General features: G+C 36.1%; 1 protein-coding gene and 1 long non-coding RNA gene across 4 annotated transcripts in view; one reads left to right on the top strand and one right to left on the bottom strand.

Annotated features, from left to right (window-relative positions):
• The first annotated feature begins 99 nt into the window (after nt 1–99).
• Nucleotides 100–11,104, top strand: LOC126815867 (uncharacterized). Its single transcript, XR_007678085.1, has 3 exons — nt 100–202; nt 3,569–4,430; nt 10,212–11,104. It is a non-coding gene; the product is annotated as an uncharacterized LOC126815867 (long non-coding RNA).
• A 1,297-nt stretch (nt 11,105–12,401) lies between these two features.
• LOC126814969 (protein neuralized) overlaps nt 12,402–16,395 on the bottom strand; it is a 42,192-nt gene continuing 38,198 nt past the window's right edge. For all 3 annotated transcript variants that reach the window (XM_050540456.1, XM_050540455.2, XM_050540457.2), the window contains one exon: nt 12,402–15,550. In XM_050540456.1, coding sequence (XP_050396413.1) covers nt 15,021–15,550 — 530 coding nt within the window. In that variant the 3' untranslated portion in view covers nt 12,402–15,020. The remainder of the gene's footprint in view (nt 15,551–16,395) is intronic.

Below are 16,395 nucleotides of genomic sequence, written 5' to 3' on the forward strand. Positions count from 1 at the left end.
ACATTTAGGGGTGTATATCAATTAAGAAATAGATGTGACGTGAGCAAAACAAAAACAAATAAAAAACTACCCTGTCTAGATATTTAAACGGCAGAGTGTGTTTTGTGTGATTTTATATATTTGATCTACGTGAATTTAAAAGTCGCGACGCTCTCATATGGACAGGATTATGGGAATAGGACGGAAGAACATTCAAGATGTCGTAAGTTTATTAGTATCCATTAGTGAGTTCATTTAAGTAAAAGTGATACGGTATTTGCCTGGGGTCGATATTGTGTCCTGATTTCTGTCGTTCTGAATATGACACTTTAATGTTAGTTCTCTGGGCAAGAAGTTATAAAGGTCTATGGTAAATAGGTCTACGTGCATGTGTAATAGCATGCATTATGTAAATATCATTGGGTTTAAATAAATGTTCTTTAAAGTCTCGTAAACAGTAAATGTAGCTAATTTATCTTACAAATAGGCAATTTTTTTTATAAAGCTGACATGAGTTCCCAATACATCTAGTCAATAACTACAATTCATCACAAACTAGGTCATTCCGGGATTAAAATATATCGTACCTTTAACAACTGAAAGAATCCGGAGCACCCAGGTATAACTTACGAAGCTATCAGTAAAGTTGTCAATTAGAAGTACGGAATACCTATCTCATTATTGTGACAGTTAGCCAGTTTTGGACACTCGTTTATTAAAAGTACAATTTTAACTATTAATCCGAGTTATCGTAGTTAGTTTAGGAATAAGCCATATCCCCCCAGAAAACAGCACTACGACAAAAACAAGAAAGGACTTAAGTTATATTTATAGCTATGTCTAGTTATTGCACGGTTAAGCTCCACCCAATCTACTAGAGAGAAAACAATCTGCTTATTCAACGAAAAGAACAAAGGAAGATTTCCCGTCCATGTTACAAGTTTTTTTTTCTGACTACTCAGGGCAGCTAATTGATCTATTTACTAGCATGGACTCGGACAAAAAATAAAAAATTGAATAGTGCTGGGTTAATCAGTCATGTTCTTTTATTATGTTGTATTGAAATGTTCATATGAGTAGAACATGCACTTATTAAAGTATGGTTAGAAAAACCCAGGTATAAAATAATAATAGCAATTAATAAAAGCTAATGTCTTAGATGTTTATTTTTATCATTGATCAACACTGGATTTAGGAAACTTTACAACAGCTAGTTTGTCTTATTCAGTGTTTGCTCACCCATTTAAACATCTAATATGAGATAGTTTCTAATATTTTTTCCAGAATATTACATGGGGCTTTTTGGTATGGATATATTTCCAGATTCCAGATAAGTTGCCCCCCCCCCCTACTGTTGTATTTAAAGATGCATTATGTAAGAATTGGAGAAAAGAGCTGGTCGTTATTGGTATAACAGTACAAAAATAGATCATGAAAATATGAATATGTTGAAAATTTCTGTCAAATTACTTTAGTATGGGTGTTTGAAGCTTTGACAAAATGTAGCGTAGATTGTTTATAATACATCTACTTAAAATTGGAGCCATTCCATGGCCCAAAGAGCTAATTATGGGCTTGACATGTTAATAAATGTTTGAATAATATATTTTTTTTATCACATTTGAAGGCCCAGAAAAACCCGCAATAGGCAGCTCTTACATAATGCATCTTTAAACAAAGGTGAACAGCTAAGCGGGGGAAAGAACAATATTATTCCAAATCTGAAATAAAACTAAAGTTGCTGAAAAACAGCTAAAAAAACACTGCTAATTTATCAGAACTCCAATTTATATTTTCACACCTTCCGGAAGGGCCGAAAAAATATGTGATATTGTTTTGTTATTCATAGAAGTACAGGGCGGTTACAGCTACAGGGACGATTTTTAGCTCGGTGATAATTTCTCTGATTATGAAGTTTTGTTTGAGGATATCTGTTCAAACTGGAATAGCCGTCTGAATGCCACGAGATCTAAACGACGGTTTAGATCTAAAATTGTTTTAATTTTTTTAAAAACTGTAATAAAATAATAAATGCATATTTACTACTGGACACAAAACATTTTAGGCTTAATTACAGTATACTGCCACGGGTACGTTAAATACGTTTAAATAATATTGATGATTGAGACAAAATGAAATGAAATGGGGTTTAACGTCCTACTGTTCTACTCCTATGCTGGGCTAATGAAGACGGGCATACGCCATACAGTGTGCTATGAGGGAAATTTTGCCCGGGCAGCGGCACTATCGCCTACTCTTATATCGAATTCCAACTGCCAAGAGATCTTTTACGTGCATTCCAATGTATACACGAGACCTCTGGCTCGCTAACCTGGAGGTCGGGTGTTCGATCCCTGCATTGGCCGAGAAAGTTCATCCCGATTTTCCGGCGTGGTTTCCCCTTGTCAGTGATGCAGGACGGAGGGCCTGACAAGGACAGCTGTCTAATCGTTAGGACGAAAAACCGAGGTCCCGTGTACACATTGGCGTGCACGTAAAAGATCCCTTGGCAGTTGGAATTAGATATAAGCGTAGGCCGTAGCGCCGCTGCCCGGGCAAAATTTCCCTCATAGCACACTGTATGACGTATGCCCATCTTCATTAGCCCAGGTTAGGAGCAGAACAGTAGGACGTTAAACCCCATTTCATTTCATTTCATTTCCTATCGGTTCTTGCATAAGATTTACTGTTTAGCGTATCTTTGCTTTAGTGTGTTTCGGTTAATTTGATCGGGAGACGTGTTCGTCAACGTCAACCGACAAATTGCCCCAAATCGTGATTGAACGGCTGATTAGGAGCATGCCACGACGAATTGCTGAATGTCTGAGGTTTGGTGGGGCAATTACTCATTATTAAGACAAAAATCCAAGACGTCCATTTTCACATTTGTCAGTGTATCTCTTTGCGGTTGAAATGGGGCCGTCAGATAAGCCGCCTATATGAACTGTTTATGTTCATGTGTAGGCAATTGGCTTGTTACTAACATACACTGGTTACCTCTAATAAAAACAGCAGTGCATTTCCGCAGTTTTGTATTGTTTCTGAATACCCCCTTCTTTTTTTGAAGAGTATATATTAGTATAATATATAATACCCCCGTTTGTTAATATAAGTCTATCCATACAAACAATTTCTAGGCTAAATATAGGCCATTCTCAGCTACAATTCAACTCGCCGAAGCCCCTTTAATTCAGAAATGGGTCTGTTATTTCATTTCGAAGTTTGATCTTCATCTTAGAGATTTCCGTAATGACATTTTTGGCCATTATTAAGCGAAAATAATGAAGGTCCCTACTTTGAGGACCCAGTTGTGTATATTTAAGAAGGTTGTGGGTCTGTGCAAGTACATGTTTGGGGTTTTAATACAACTCCCTATAACTATAATTTACTTGTTAGCTACATTAAACTGTTTACAAATATAACAATATGTATATCTCAATATTACTTTTGAAGATCGATATTATTAATTGTTAATACTATACTTCAATGCCGACACAGAGATCAATTTACAGCCCACATTTGATAATTGCATTTCACATATATTAAATTGCCAATTAAATTACACACGACTTTTTTTTTTTTATTCTAGGTGACAATATCTAAACAGCTGTATATATCTGGTATTAGTCTGCATGTAGAGAGCATGATGGCCACCTATATTATATAGATTTTCACAGTAGCGAGATACACAGGCAGCTGTTTCATTGTTGTAGTCCGTGTTGCTGACTAACATCTATAGAATCTGAGATATTGATCAACATAACTACAATAGGTCTAATCAAATGTGATTTCATATATCGCTTGTGAAAGCAGGAATTCGTAATCTGTTGTTTTATTTGAACCATAACAGAGGAAAACAACTATGGCGGAAATATACATTATAGAGAAGTTCCACGTTAATTTGAATCCGATTTTAACCAATATGACTTCATATGATATTTTAAATGTGGCGATTCGAAGTGTTTTTATTTTGACGGGATGTTCCTACTTATATCATCTTTTAATGACATCACGACATGGATTGATGACGTCATTGCCAGCTTTGGCAACTCTTGGCGCTGGCATCGTCTTCAACTGTTTAGCCATTATAGACGTATTTTTAAAAACAAATCCGCTGGCAGCATCGATAGGATTTCAAATTAACCAGATAGGAGAGGTGTTAGTTGCGTTTATTATCGGTGCCTTGCTGTTAAGTTACTTGAAAAATCCAAACATTGACATCGGAAACATTTGGAAATGGAATTTATTTTTGGTACTTCTCTTAACCACTGTGTTAACGATATTACGATGTATACTGAATATTTCCACTGCCTTGGTGGTACTGAAAGACAACAATATGGTAGTGATAACCCACAGATCGTCAGATTGGGCTGTGTATATATGTGTTTATATGCCCCAGTACATCATATTATTAAGCCTTTTATGTTATGCGAACTCCCAAAATAACGAAGGTAAGCGTTTAGATGTGAATATAGAATGTTTTAAGATAGCCAACGGTAATTCCGACTAGTGTCGTGCAAATGTCAGGGTATGTCGAATCTACTTCGACCGTCGTCTTCGTCATTTCGAATAGCTCTGCTCGGATACATGTAGCTCGTTTCGGTCGGAATAAAGGACATCTGTTGAAAAATCGTATCCGTATTTTTGAGTAATTCCAACTCTCCACTGGCATGGTGTCACAAGGAGTCACGATGGCTCGCTAACCTGGGGGTCCCGTTATTTGATCCCTGTGGTTCCACCTTGTCATTGCAGCGTATAGTCGTTCGGATGGGACGAAACCCGAGATCCCGTGTACACATTGGCATGCACGATACATAAGAACCCCTGGTGGTTGAAATTTCCTTACTAGCACACTGTATAGCGTATGCCCGTCTTCAATAGCCAAGTTGGAGCAGGACAGTAGGGCGGTAAACCCCATTTCATTTCTTGTTGTCAAAAGACAACACAGATGTGGTCTGAGCTCATCTTGGACATTCAAACAATCTGATTAAAACGCAGATCCTATTTCATTTCGTTTTTTATTGTTCCAAATTTCGTTTTACTCGTTTGTACTACGATAGGATCTGGAAGAGTTGTTATACAACTCGCGTTCTCATTAATACAAGGGATTAACCAATGAAACGGCCCGTTCTTGGCGTGCAATGTTCGGAACTGTGGGTATCCTACTAGAAACATCGACGCTGATTGGTTAATCAAATGTCTGACGTCATAACGTCAAAAGCCGCTCGTGTGACCCCTAACGCGACCTCCCATTACAATTGGTCAGATCGCCATGTAGTAGAGGCTATCGAAAGTATAAAAAAAAACGGAACGAAACGAAATATAGATCTGTATTTTAATCAGATAGACATTCAAACAACACTGACATTTGGATGTCTGAGAAATGTGTATATAAATATGTACTGACTAGGAACAAAAAATATATGTCTAGGTGGTCAGCTTTGTTCTCGTGTTTTACAATCTTTTCATCCGGTCAGTCCGTTCAACTTGTATTCGCGTAGTTTAGTTCAGTGTTTGTCAGGTGTTAATCAGTTATTTACCTGTCGAGATCTTGTCAGTCTGATTTGTTAATAATTTTATCAGGACTTCGAAGCTTAAAATGTCAGTTGTTTTCTCTGGACCTTCTCAGCTATTGTCTGTGATGTACAATATTTATCAAATCAAATGTTAGGTACAATTGGTTACTTGTCTTTGTACGTAGGGAGGGGCCACGATGGCTCAGTGAGTCAGACACTGGTTCACTAGCCAAGATGTGCGGATTTCAATCCCGGTGTTGGGAGAGAGAGAGAGAGAGAGAGAGAGGGGGGGGGGGGGTAACGTCCACTCGACCAATCTAAGTTATTTCGGGACTAGCACATGGTTCAATTTTATTTCAATAATTCGCTGGCGCGTTTGCGTCTTTATCAGAGGGAGGAAACCGGGGGACCCGGAGAAACCCACGAGATTGGGCAGGCAACCTTGCTCGTTGTCACGTACAAGCGGGGAATCGAAACCTTGTGATTTCACGCGCACGCATTAAACCACTAGACCCTCCCCCATCATGTTGGCCGAGAAAGCGTTCGGGAGGATTAAAAGCCGAGGTCCCTTATACACTTTGATGTGCATATAGTCATCCAAAACTTAGGCTGCCTATCTACAGCTAGCTCCGGCTGAGAATAGGCCCTAAGCTAATTAACCGACATTTTAATTCCTACATCGACGATTTTAGTCGAAAACACTGAGTATGCTTTTAGAAATTTTTAAAAGTATTTATTTTTCTTCTATTGTCATATTGAATGAAATTAAATATGTTTATTTAGCCGCTGTGTGTATGAAAGATGTCAAACTAATCAAAGCCGAATCACAAAATAGTCCTCTAATTATTCAATATGGCGGCGCCCATGAAACATAATTTCACAGAGGCGGTTTTGTTTGCGAAAACAAATTTAGGAGTATCTAACCTTGTTTTGAAAGATAAACAGATTGAGATTCTAAAGACAGTTTACAATGGTACAGCATTTATTGCAATATTACCCATAGCACATATTATATATCGCTTTTACGCGAGTGTCAGCGACATGGCGTGTTTACATAAAACACACGTGCGTGGGTTATTTTTACTCTGTTGTCTAAACAAATCGGTGTTTAGTCGATAAGTCCCGCCCCCAATGGTCACGTGGGCGTTTTAAATGGCGGCTAATCGGGGCAGTGTCACATTCTGGGAAGTATGACGTAGATGGGTCGCTGCGTGCAGTATGGCATATAGTAGAACACTTGCCAGTGGTAATTCGGTATAAGATTAAGAGTAAGCCATGGACAAAAAAACTTGCATGACGTATGCCCTTCTTCATTAGTCTTAATTAGGACATTAAACCAAATTTCATTTATTACTATACGTTTTGTACAGTGTTTCATATAGGGGAAATATGTGTTTATTTTCATTATTAATCAATTATGAGTTATCGGTATATGTGGATATAATTTAGTTTAATAACACTAGGACATCTGTCACATAACAATATAACTGTTATTTATACACGTGCGCTTTAACCTACTATAACTGTATTTGCAGCGTGTTTCCCCTGGCAAGGAACAGCGTCTAGTCGTTTGGATGGAACCAGAAACCGCGGTCCCGTGTGTACGTTGGTATACATAAAATAACCCTTGGTATTTGGTATTCAAATAAGAATACGCCGTAGCCCAACTATACGGGCAAAATTTCCCACATAGAGAGAGATTTGGTTTAATTCCCAGTCACCCACTCGAATTGTATTCATTTTATTTCGAAAAAAAAGAATCCATGCGTTGAATCCATTAAGGAGACAATAACATGTTCAAACATTTTACCTTGAAAGAAAAAAAAAAGAAAAGAAATAGGGCTGAAAGATCGAAAGAATAGTTTTTTCAAGGGTTATGGTTAGGCATAAGCTTTTTTTTAATAGTAGTAAAGTTGTTTATTTCAGTGACGTGTTATACAAAGAAGACATGTGAAAATCAATATAAAATACTAACACCCGGCCCATTGGACCTATATGTCACTATTTAACATACACAAATAAGTCTAATATAATAAGAATTCATACGAATGATCGCTAAGTTGAGGATTTACAATAATTACAATGTCTATTCGAGCTCTGGCTAGGCAGTCCTTCTAATATCAATTGAGAAGTTTTTTCCTACGCCTTAGGTAAGCTCGAGTCAAAATTTGGCACATCGACGCGGTAACTTAATCATGGGGTATATTAATTTATGATTATCTTGCATTCGTGAGAATTGTAAATCTGATATGGCTTCATTAAACCAGTATTGTCGCATATCGCTATATAAGGAACAGTATAAAATAAAATATTTTTCATCTTCTGTACAGTTAATGCACACATTAATTAGTAGGTTCGATCTTCGAGCTTTTCACCTATTAACCGCCCTGTCTCAACACGAAGGGGTAAAACACCACATCTAAACGGTTCACTCCCATTTCGACTACACCCCATATCGACTACGCTGTAGCCTAAATGGGATGTTTTATGGAAGAATCTATTTTAGTTATAGAGAGGGTAAATAAGTAGGGATAATAAAACCAACAGATCATATAATCTGTTGTTATAAGCTGTAGTCGAAATGGGACGTAGTCGAAATGGGAGGGTACCATCTAAACTGCGCCAGAATTGACCGTTCATTTCTGGGCAGATTAAGAACTAAGTAATTCTAGGCTTTAAACTCGTTTTTTAAAGACGACATAGCTTCTGAGTTCGAGGGAGTTGCCTAATTTGACCTGCCATGACTACATTTGTCCACGTCTTTGATTTTATTACGTTGATATTTATCGTCAGTTTATTGGTATAGTATTCAGACAGACTGAGTTTCTCGAATAAGACTTTCATATCAGCACACCAGTTTTTATTAGAGGTAGCACAGCGGAAATCGTTTTCAAACACTTTCTTTGTCAGGAGGGGGGGGGGGGGAGGTGGCTGAATGGTTAGTACGTGCGCGCCGTATCATAAGGCCTGTCGTTGAGACAACTGGCGTGGTTTCGAATCCCCGGTTGTACGTGACAAGGAGTAGAGTCGCCTGTCCAACATCGTGGGTTTTCTCCGGGTCCCCCGGTTTCCTCCCACTGCGCATGCGAATTATTGAATAAAATTAAAAGCCATATATCTTTGTCTCGAACTGACCTAGTTTGTGTTTCGAGTGTATGTTAGAACCCATTTCTCGCTCTCTGTTTCGGTGTCAGCCTATCGTCTAGAATTAATAGTCTGTGCCAGAGTTGAAACATTTTAATCCATCTTCTTTGTGTGCAAGGCATCCACCCAATATCGCAACTTATTCCTAGCAAAGTAGTGAATCGGTGAACTCCTATAGTAGAAATCGCATAGCCCTGTTTTGTATCATTTCAAACGATTTATAGATTTATATCCCCATATTGCAGCTCCATATGTCGGTAATAGGTACGACACATACCTCGTATTATTTCGTAATGGTTTTAAAACCAAACTCTTTCAGTGTGTAAAATTTTGATATAACCGAACCAAGGGCTCGACCAGCAGCAGTGCTTATAGAGTATTGGCTGTGTTATCAAACTTAGAGTGTTCTTGAAATATAACACCCAAATATTTGTAACTTTCAACAGTATCGATTTCTTCCCGACCAAGATTAAATTTAAAGTCACTTCTTGTTTGTCGTGAAGTGAATCCATTTGGATTTCGATGTGTTGATGAGGACTTTCCGTCGCATGCACCATTCGTTAACCTTGTCAAGCAATGCAGACTCTTTTCGTTATCCGCGAGAAGCACTGTGTCATTTGCGTAGAGTAATATATTATATATTATATTTATGTAATTCCGTGCTAAAGCACTTTTCAACCATCCCAAATGTTTATTAATACAAATCTTGCTTCCTATATATTTACCGCGCACTAAAAATTTAGTGAAGGCAGAACGGGTCCTGTTTCACAAAAACTGAAACTAAAATCACTAAAATAGATTTTGACTAAAATCAAATTGAAATTTTAAAATTCTATGCGTTTCACGAAGATCGATTGTAATTTTAATGGATTTTAGTGAAAATTGCTTGCGCCCGCGCAGTGCACATTTCCAGTGCCTTCACTTAGGGTGTAAGCGAATAAGCTTCAAAACTGAAAACTGGTGATATATATGTTGAACGGTTACAATATCAATGGGGAGAGTTCCGTACGGTGTAGCAGTGTTTGCAAATGGTCAGACAGACTTAGAGAGATGAATAAATGAGTTTATAGATAAGATTGCTCTTTTTTCCATGACATTAGATATGAAGTTATTTTCTTTTCTTTTGGCCCCCGCCTTTCGTCTGTCTGTCTGTCCGTCACACTTTTTGGGACACAATAACTCTCCTTCTAACTGAGCTAGAATGTTCACATTTGGTGAAGGTGTTTATTAGGCGAATTCCTTGATGTAGTTCGAAGATGAGAATTGTCTGCTTAGGGTAATCAGAGATATTCAGTTTGATTCGTTGATGCTTTGGAACACGATAACTTTAGTTCTAATTAAGCGAGATTTGGTGTATAGTTTCATTACATCAATACCTTGACTACGTTTGATTATGAAACCAGAGTCACGGTAGAAATTATTAAAACTACAGGGAAGACAGTCGTTCTACTATATAACACAGAAACTAAACAAATTTGGGTCCATGAAAAGTAGATCTTGTTGTCATAATCATAAGGTCCATGTCATAATGTATTGTTTATAATAATAATTATGGTTATCTTGTTTTTTCAGTTAAAAAGAAAACGATGCCTGGGAATTGTGATATCTGTAAAGTCGTCAACCTTTATTATACACTAAATATTATTTATATAGGTATAATATTATTCATCGTAAAACCGCTGTCTCTTGTTAACGAAACATGTAGTAATGTGTCCCTGTGCGATAAAAACACAGAATATTTGATAGTGCCGCCTTTTTTCGCCGTGTCTTGTGTTTACTTGGGACGCAGTATCTGTGTAATGCGTCACAAAAAGTCTCCAGCCAGTGATCAAAAGATATTCCTTGTTTGAATTTAGATAAATGAGTTGGACCAACGGGGTGATTTTCCCGTGTGGAATTTTAAGTTTGTGTCGGAAACAAAGTGAGAGTGGGCCACGATGTGCTGATATGCCACACAACAGTTAACCAAAAGGAAAATCCTAGATTTATTTCAGTGAATAAAACTACTTAGTTCTGCGTGGAAGAGTACCTGTTATTCTAGCTGTCATTGATATTCAGTTGTCAACTGGAGCTTCTTGACCAGCAAACACCTGTGCCCGGATAAACATGTCTATAAGCTGGACGCATGTGCAGTAAAAGCTTCCAGGTACATTTCGTTTTGTGTGTTGTTTCCCAGCAAACAATAGAATTCACAGGATATTGATCGTTTTAATTATCTTTTTTTTGCAAAAATTAGAGTTATGTAGGGCAACATTACATATAAAATGTTTTGGTGATCAGATTTTGGGCTGAAAACTTTACGTGAAAAATTTGTGAATGTGCGGTTATGGTTTTTTACAGTTTCAGTGTACTGAATATTTATGGGACTGCAGTGGAATTGTATATTGTTATTAAAATAAATTTATTTTTAAATGTGTATTATACTGTTAACACGCAACTGAATAAAGACTTTATTATGGGTTTCATTTGTCGTTATGTATATTACCGAATATGAGTGCAATTATAATCTGTTTTCTAGCTTATCCAGTGGCGCAGCTTGAGCTTGCGCAAAGAACATTAATTGTAACACATGAAAATCCAATGACGAGTAATAACCCATGAAGTAATTATCAAAAAACATTAGAATTTGTTTCGATTGTTTGTCTCATGACCTTAAACAATTTATAGACTCTAGAGTGAATGAATGAATAAAATGGAGTTTTAGCCTCTAGTCCTAGAGCGGCCACAAGATTTTTCAAAGTGATCAAGGGCTTTAACTCTGGCAGTAATTATCTGAAATTGTAACATGCTTAAAGGTGAATCTTGCGTTTTGATTGGTCGATTAGACACTGTCTTTTGGACAATAACACCCCTCTAAATTAGAAAAATCACTGTGTATTAATATTATGCGTACTACTACTGGAGACACTCAATTTTGATTGTGTTGAAAATTAATAGGTTTCTTTGTCTCATGACCTTAAACACTGTGTATAAATTTAAAGTCCATCAGATATTAACATTAGCGTCAATAGCTTCTACAAGATATTTCAGAGATCAAGGGCCATAACTCTGGCAGTAACTATCGGAAATTGCTGAAGGATTCTTCGTCTTATGACCTCAAACACTGTGTATAAATTTAAAGTCAATTGGATATTAACTTTAGCCTCTAGAGCGTCAACAAGATTTTTCAAAGTGATCAAGGGCCATAACTCTGGCAGTAATTAATGGAAATCGCTGAAAATCAATAGGCTCCTTTCTCTCATGACCTCAAACACTGTATAAATTTCAAGTCAATCCGATATTAACTTTAGCCTCTAGAGCGTCCACAACCGGACCAACGACAATATACGACCACATAATAAGATTATCATCAAACATAGGTTTAAGTTAAAACCTGTTTTCGTGGTGCCTTATATATTGATGAGGTACATCCAAAAGTGCTGCCATTACCAACTGCAGAATAGCCAGCGAACAACCCACAAGGTTATTCATTATGGAATAGGACCCGTACCCTAATTCACTCCCGAATGTTAAATCCATAACCTATATTGGCCTATAACAATTTTTATAGCCAACATTTTCATGTCCACGTATTATCCCGTCACCACTCTATGTCTGTGTGTCCATTGACATTTTGTTTGTGAACCCTCTACAGGTCACAATTGTAATCCAAATTTGACCAAACTTGAAATATAGGTTAATATCCCAAAGATCTCTGTTTCTTTCGATGATCGTAACTTCATTGATTATGGACCCTGATTAAAATACAACAATACTCCAATATGGTGATTCAAAATTCTCTTTTTTTCAGTTGTTGTTAATCAATATATATTATATACACATGCTTGAATACAGACTAGGAAGAGATGAATATCTAAGTTATAATTAATACCATGGGAATAATATACAATGTAGGATGATACAATAATAATAATGTGATCAATAATCTAATTAGTTTTCACCTTAGACGAAACCCAAAAGTCAAAATCTTTGGTAAAGCTTTATTTTTTTTGTCTTGAAACTATTGTAATACCTAAATTAATCGAAACTTCAAAGGTGAAAACATAGTCAAATGTGCTCTTAATGAAAATATACCGGTAGTCCAGTGGGCTCTTAATTTTTTTGACTATATATAGCTGGAGTGTACAAGAATTCAAAGTTGTGTCCTTAATTCAAAACTAAACACTTTCATGAGAGACACTGATCATCTTGGAGGATAATTTTTAAGGCAAATATGGCTGAAATAAAAGTTCTGCTAGGGAACACAACTGACTATTTAATTATTAATAAAAATATGCAACTCTTGAAAAACACACAAAATAAAGTTTTACATTTTTTACTTAAATAATACTGATGATAAATCAACAAAAAATGAGAATTTAATTAAAGAGGTTTAAACAAAAAAATAAATCTATAGTAATAAGAACAAAAACACCTACTTATGGAAAACAGCTACTACTGTTTTCCATAAGTATGTGTTTTTGTTATTACTCTATCCAGTTACTAAATGCCCTTTTCAATAAAAGTAGATTGTAAACTGATATGTAACTAAAATTGTAGTTAAAATATTTATGGTAAAGTTACAGTTTAAATTAATCAATATCCCAGCTGTTTTAGCAGGGCTGTTTTTTTTATATCCTTGTATTGCAAAATATATCAAAGTTTACTGGATATTTTATTAATTATGGTCGCCTGTCACAGTATGAAATTATTATGTGAATATTATTAACAATATTCATTAAATAGAATCAATATAATGGATGATCACAATGCATAGTTTTATGGACAAAATTAGGGGTGTTATGATACAATGACAATACATGTTAAGTTTATAACGTCTTGTGTTTTCCATTTAAGCCAATGGCTTCATGTTTTGTAAGGGCTTCAGATAGGAAAATCATACTAACACTTTTCTTGGAAAAGAATGGAATGGGGTTCAACACAATGTGTGAAATGCAAGATGGGGAATTTTGACAGGAAAGCAGCATTTCTCCCCACTCTTCCTTGAATTTTATCTGCAAAGGTTACATTAACATGACCGCTAATGTGTACATGGTGTCCCTCAATTTTGTACCATCGGAATGACTAGGCATAATTTCTATAGCCACCTCTGACAACTGGGCTTGACCAATGCAAGGAATTGAACCCTGGCTGCCTGACTATGTGAACCCCACTTGAAAAAGACAGAAATATCAAAATTGATAAGAAAATCTATGATGAATAGTGCCTCTAGATCATATATTAATTGATGTAATATCTTGTACATGTATCTATTGTGGAGTAGAATATTGTGTTACAATATGTATCAGTTGATAGAAAGCAGTGAAGAATGAACTAAATTACTCTGAGAACATTTTGAGAATTGCGGTTTATACGAAAAATGTACAAACTATTATATACATGTATAAAGAGTGCTGGAATATAATTATTTGAAATAAACATTAATAATAAGTATGTGTAATGCATAGTTTTGTTTAATGATATAATTATTATTTTGGTGATTCACATTAAAACAAAATAATCTACTATAATATATTCTCTATAATATTATATACATGTATATTATCTTTATTTACAAGTTTAACGGGCACCATAAAACAATACTAAAAGAAAACAGAACCCAAATTAAACGTGGCGATCTGACCACTTTCACGAAACTTCCCAATCTAATTAAAACTTTAGAAAGTTTCTACTTTCTTTCCAATGATTTGGATCGTCGCTCAACAACCTCATGTTTAAGAAAAAAAACAACGCATTTTGGGCCCCAAGATGACGGCTAATATCATTTAATAGTACATATAAACGTTATTAAACAGCTAATAAAATGTCTGGATAATCCAAGCCATTCGAAACATTTCATAGAATTTTCTGTTTCGCAGGTTTTGATTGCTAGAACCACAATCAGTGCAAACATAAGATTTTAGAGATGAAATTGAGTAAAAAACCAAACAATAAAAGAGATCGAACTGCTGGTATAATTTTAATTAGACTGGAGACTTATTAGGTCTTTGTCGAGTCTCTACCCAAAGAATTGAGTTTTTTAATCATATCTTCATTCTGCAAAGCAAATTGTGTTAAAAGGGAGCAAATATGCAGGCTTGGAGTAACAGTTTTAGATTACCTGACAAAATGTCAGGAACTAATGAAATAGTTCCTGACATTTTCAACTTAGTGCTGGACATGTATTAATAATATCAATAAAAAAGGCAAATCAGTGCCAGACAAAATGACAGGCACCAGAGGTTTAGTGCCTGTCAAAGCCTGAATCTGTGTCTAACATTGTCTGTGACAGGTGCCTTATTTCCAGGCTTGCAAATATGAGTTTGAAATTAAGCAATTCAAACTTGAGTATGTGTCCCGATGAAAAGTTTCATAGTTTCTCAGTTAGATCTATTAGTGTCCTTAAGATCTATATGTTTTTATCACATCTTTAATAGTCTGTCTACAGATAGGGCATAGTCCACCTTTTTCTCGTTTAACAACAATGGCACAATCATAACACATGCACATATGTCCACAAGTATAAAGTACACAATTGACTTGTCTTTCACAACAAACAGAACACTCCTGTATACTGTCGTCCGAAAACAGAGTGTCCATGGATGTATCGGGTGTAGAGGGTATTGAAGAAGATGGGAGGGAAGGGGTTAATGGTTGAGATGGCGAAGGGGAGACAACCGATAATTGTGACTGATAGTTATTAATAGGACTTGCAGATTGTGAGGTGGCTGCTGGCACACTAAGGCTTCGTAGAACTTGCGGCTGTAGTGGCAGCATAGGATACGAAATTCCAGAGGAGGGTAACGTCGCTGTTGATTGAGCGAGCGATGCTGGTGGCGGTGGTCGAGGCGGTAAGGCCACCGTTAATGATGAATAACTAGAAGCTGATCGTGACCTGGGTAATCTAGACTGGGCACCAGGTACTGTTGATCCTGAAGAAATAGAAACATTTAAAAATCAATTAGACTTATTTTAAGATTTACACTTACACAGTAAGTAATGTATGTGCCATACTGTCATGGTGGCATGATATTTTATACCATTCTAATTTTAAAGCTTACTATAAGAATGGAGGTAATTTAATAGGTTTACATCCTTGTCTTCCATTCTAGGGATTAAAACTTGTATGTTCCCCAACAAGATATCATCTTAATTGTATGCTGAAGTTTTCTTGAAACAATAATAACAAAATGACACAATGAATACAAAAGATTACATCAACACACAAAATTATGCCTAGTACCAAAAGGGTTACACTACTATAAGACTGGAAAATGAAATGAATGGGTTTAACATCCTACTGTTCTGCACCGACCAGGCTAATGAAAACGGGTATTTGTCATGCAGTGTGCTAATACTGCTATGAGGTTTTACTAGGTTCTACAAACTGAAACAAGGGTCTTAACTCTGGAAATAATTGTTGAAATTCGACAGATTTTTTTTGTTTTACTAATTTAAATAATGCTATAAATTTCATACAGATCGGATGTTAAATTTTGTTGTTCAAGCGTTTACAAGGTTCAACAAAGTGAAACAAGTTATAACTCTAGATGTAATAAATAATAAATGCAAATTGCTGAAATTTATTAGGCTACTTCGTTTCACCAATTTAAATGAGGCATATAAATTTCATACAGATCGGATAATATCTTTTGTCGTTATAGCGTTCAGAAGGTTCAACAAAGTGAAACAAGGACTATAACTATAGACGTAATTAACAGAAATTTAATAGCCATCTTCGTTTCACTAATTCAAATGACGCATATAAATTTCATAC

This window comes from Patella vulgata, chromosome 3, assembly GCF_932274485.2.
Source record: "Patella vulgata chromosome 3, xgPatVulg1.2, whole genome shotgun sequence".
Taxonomy (NCBI): Eukaryota; Metazoa; Mollusca; class Gastropoda; family Patellidae; genus Patella; species Patella vulgata.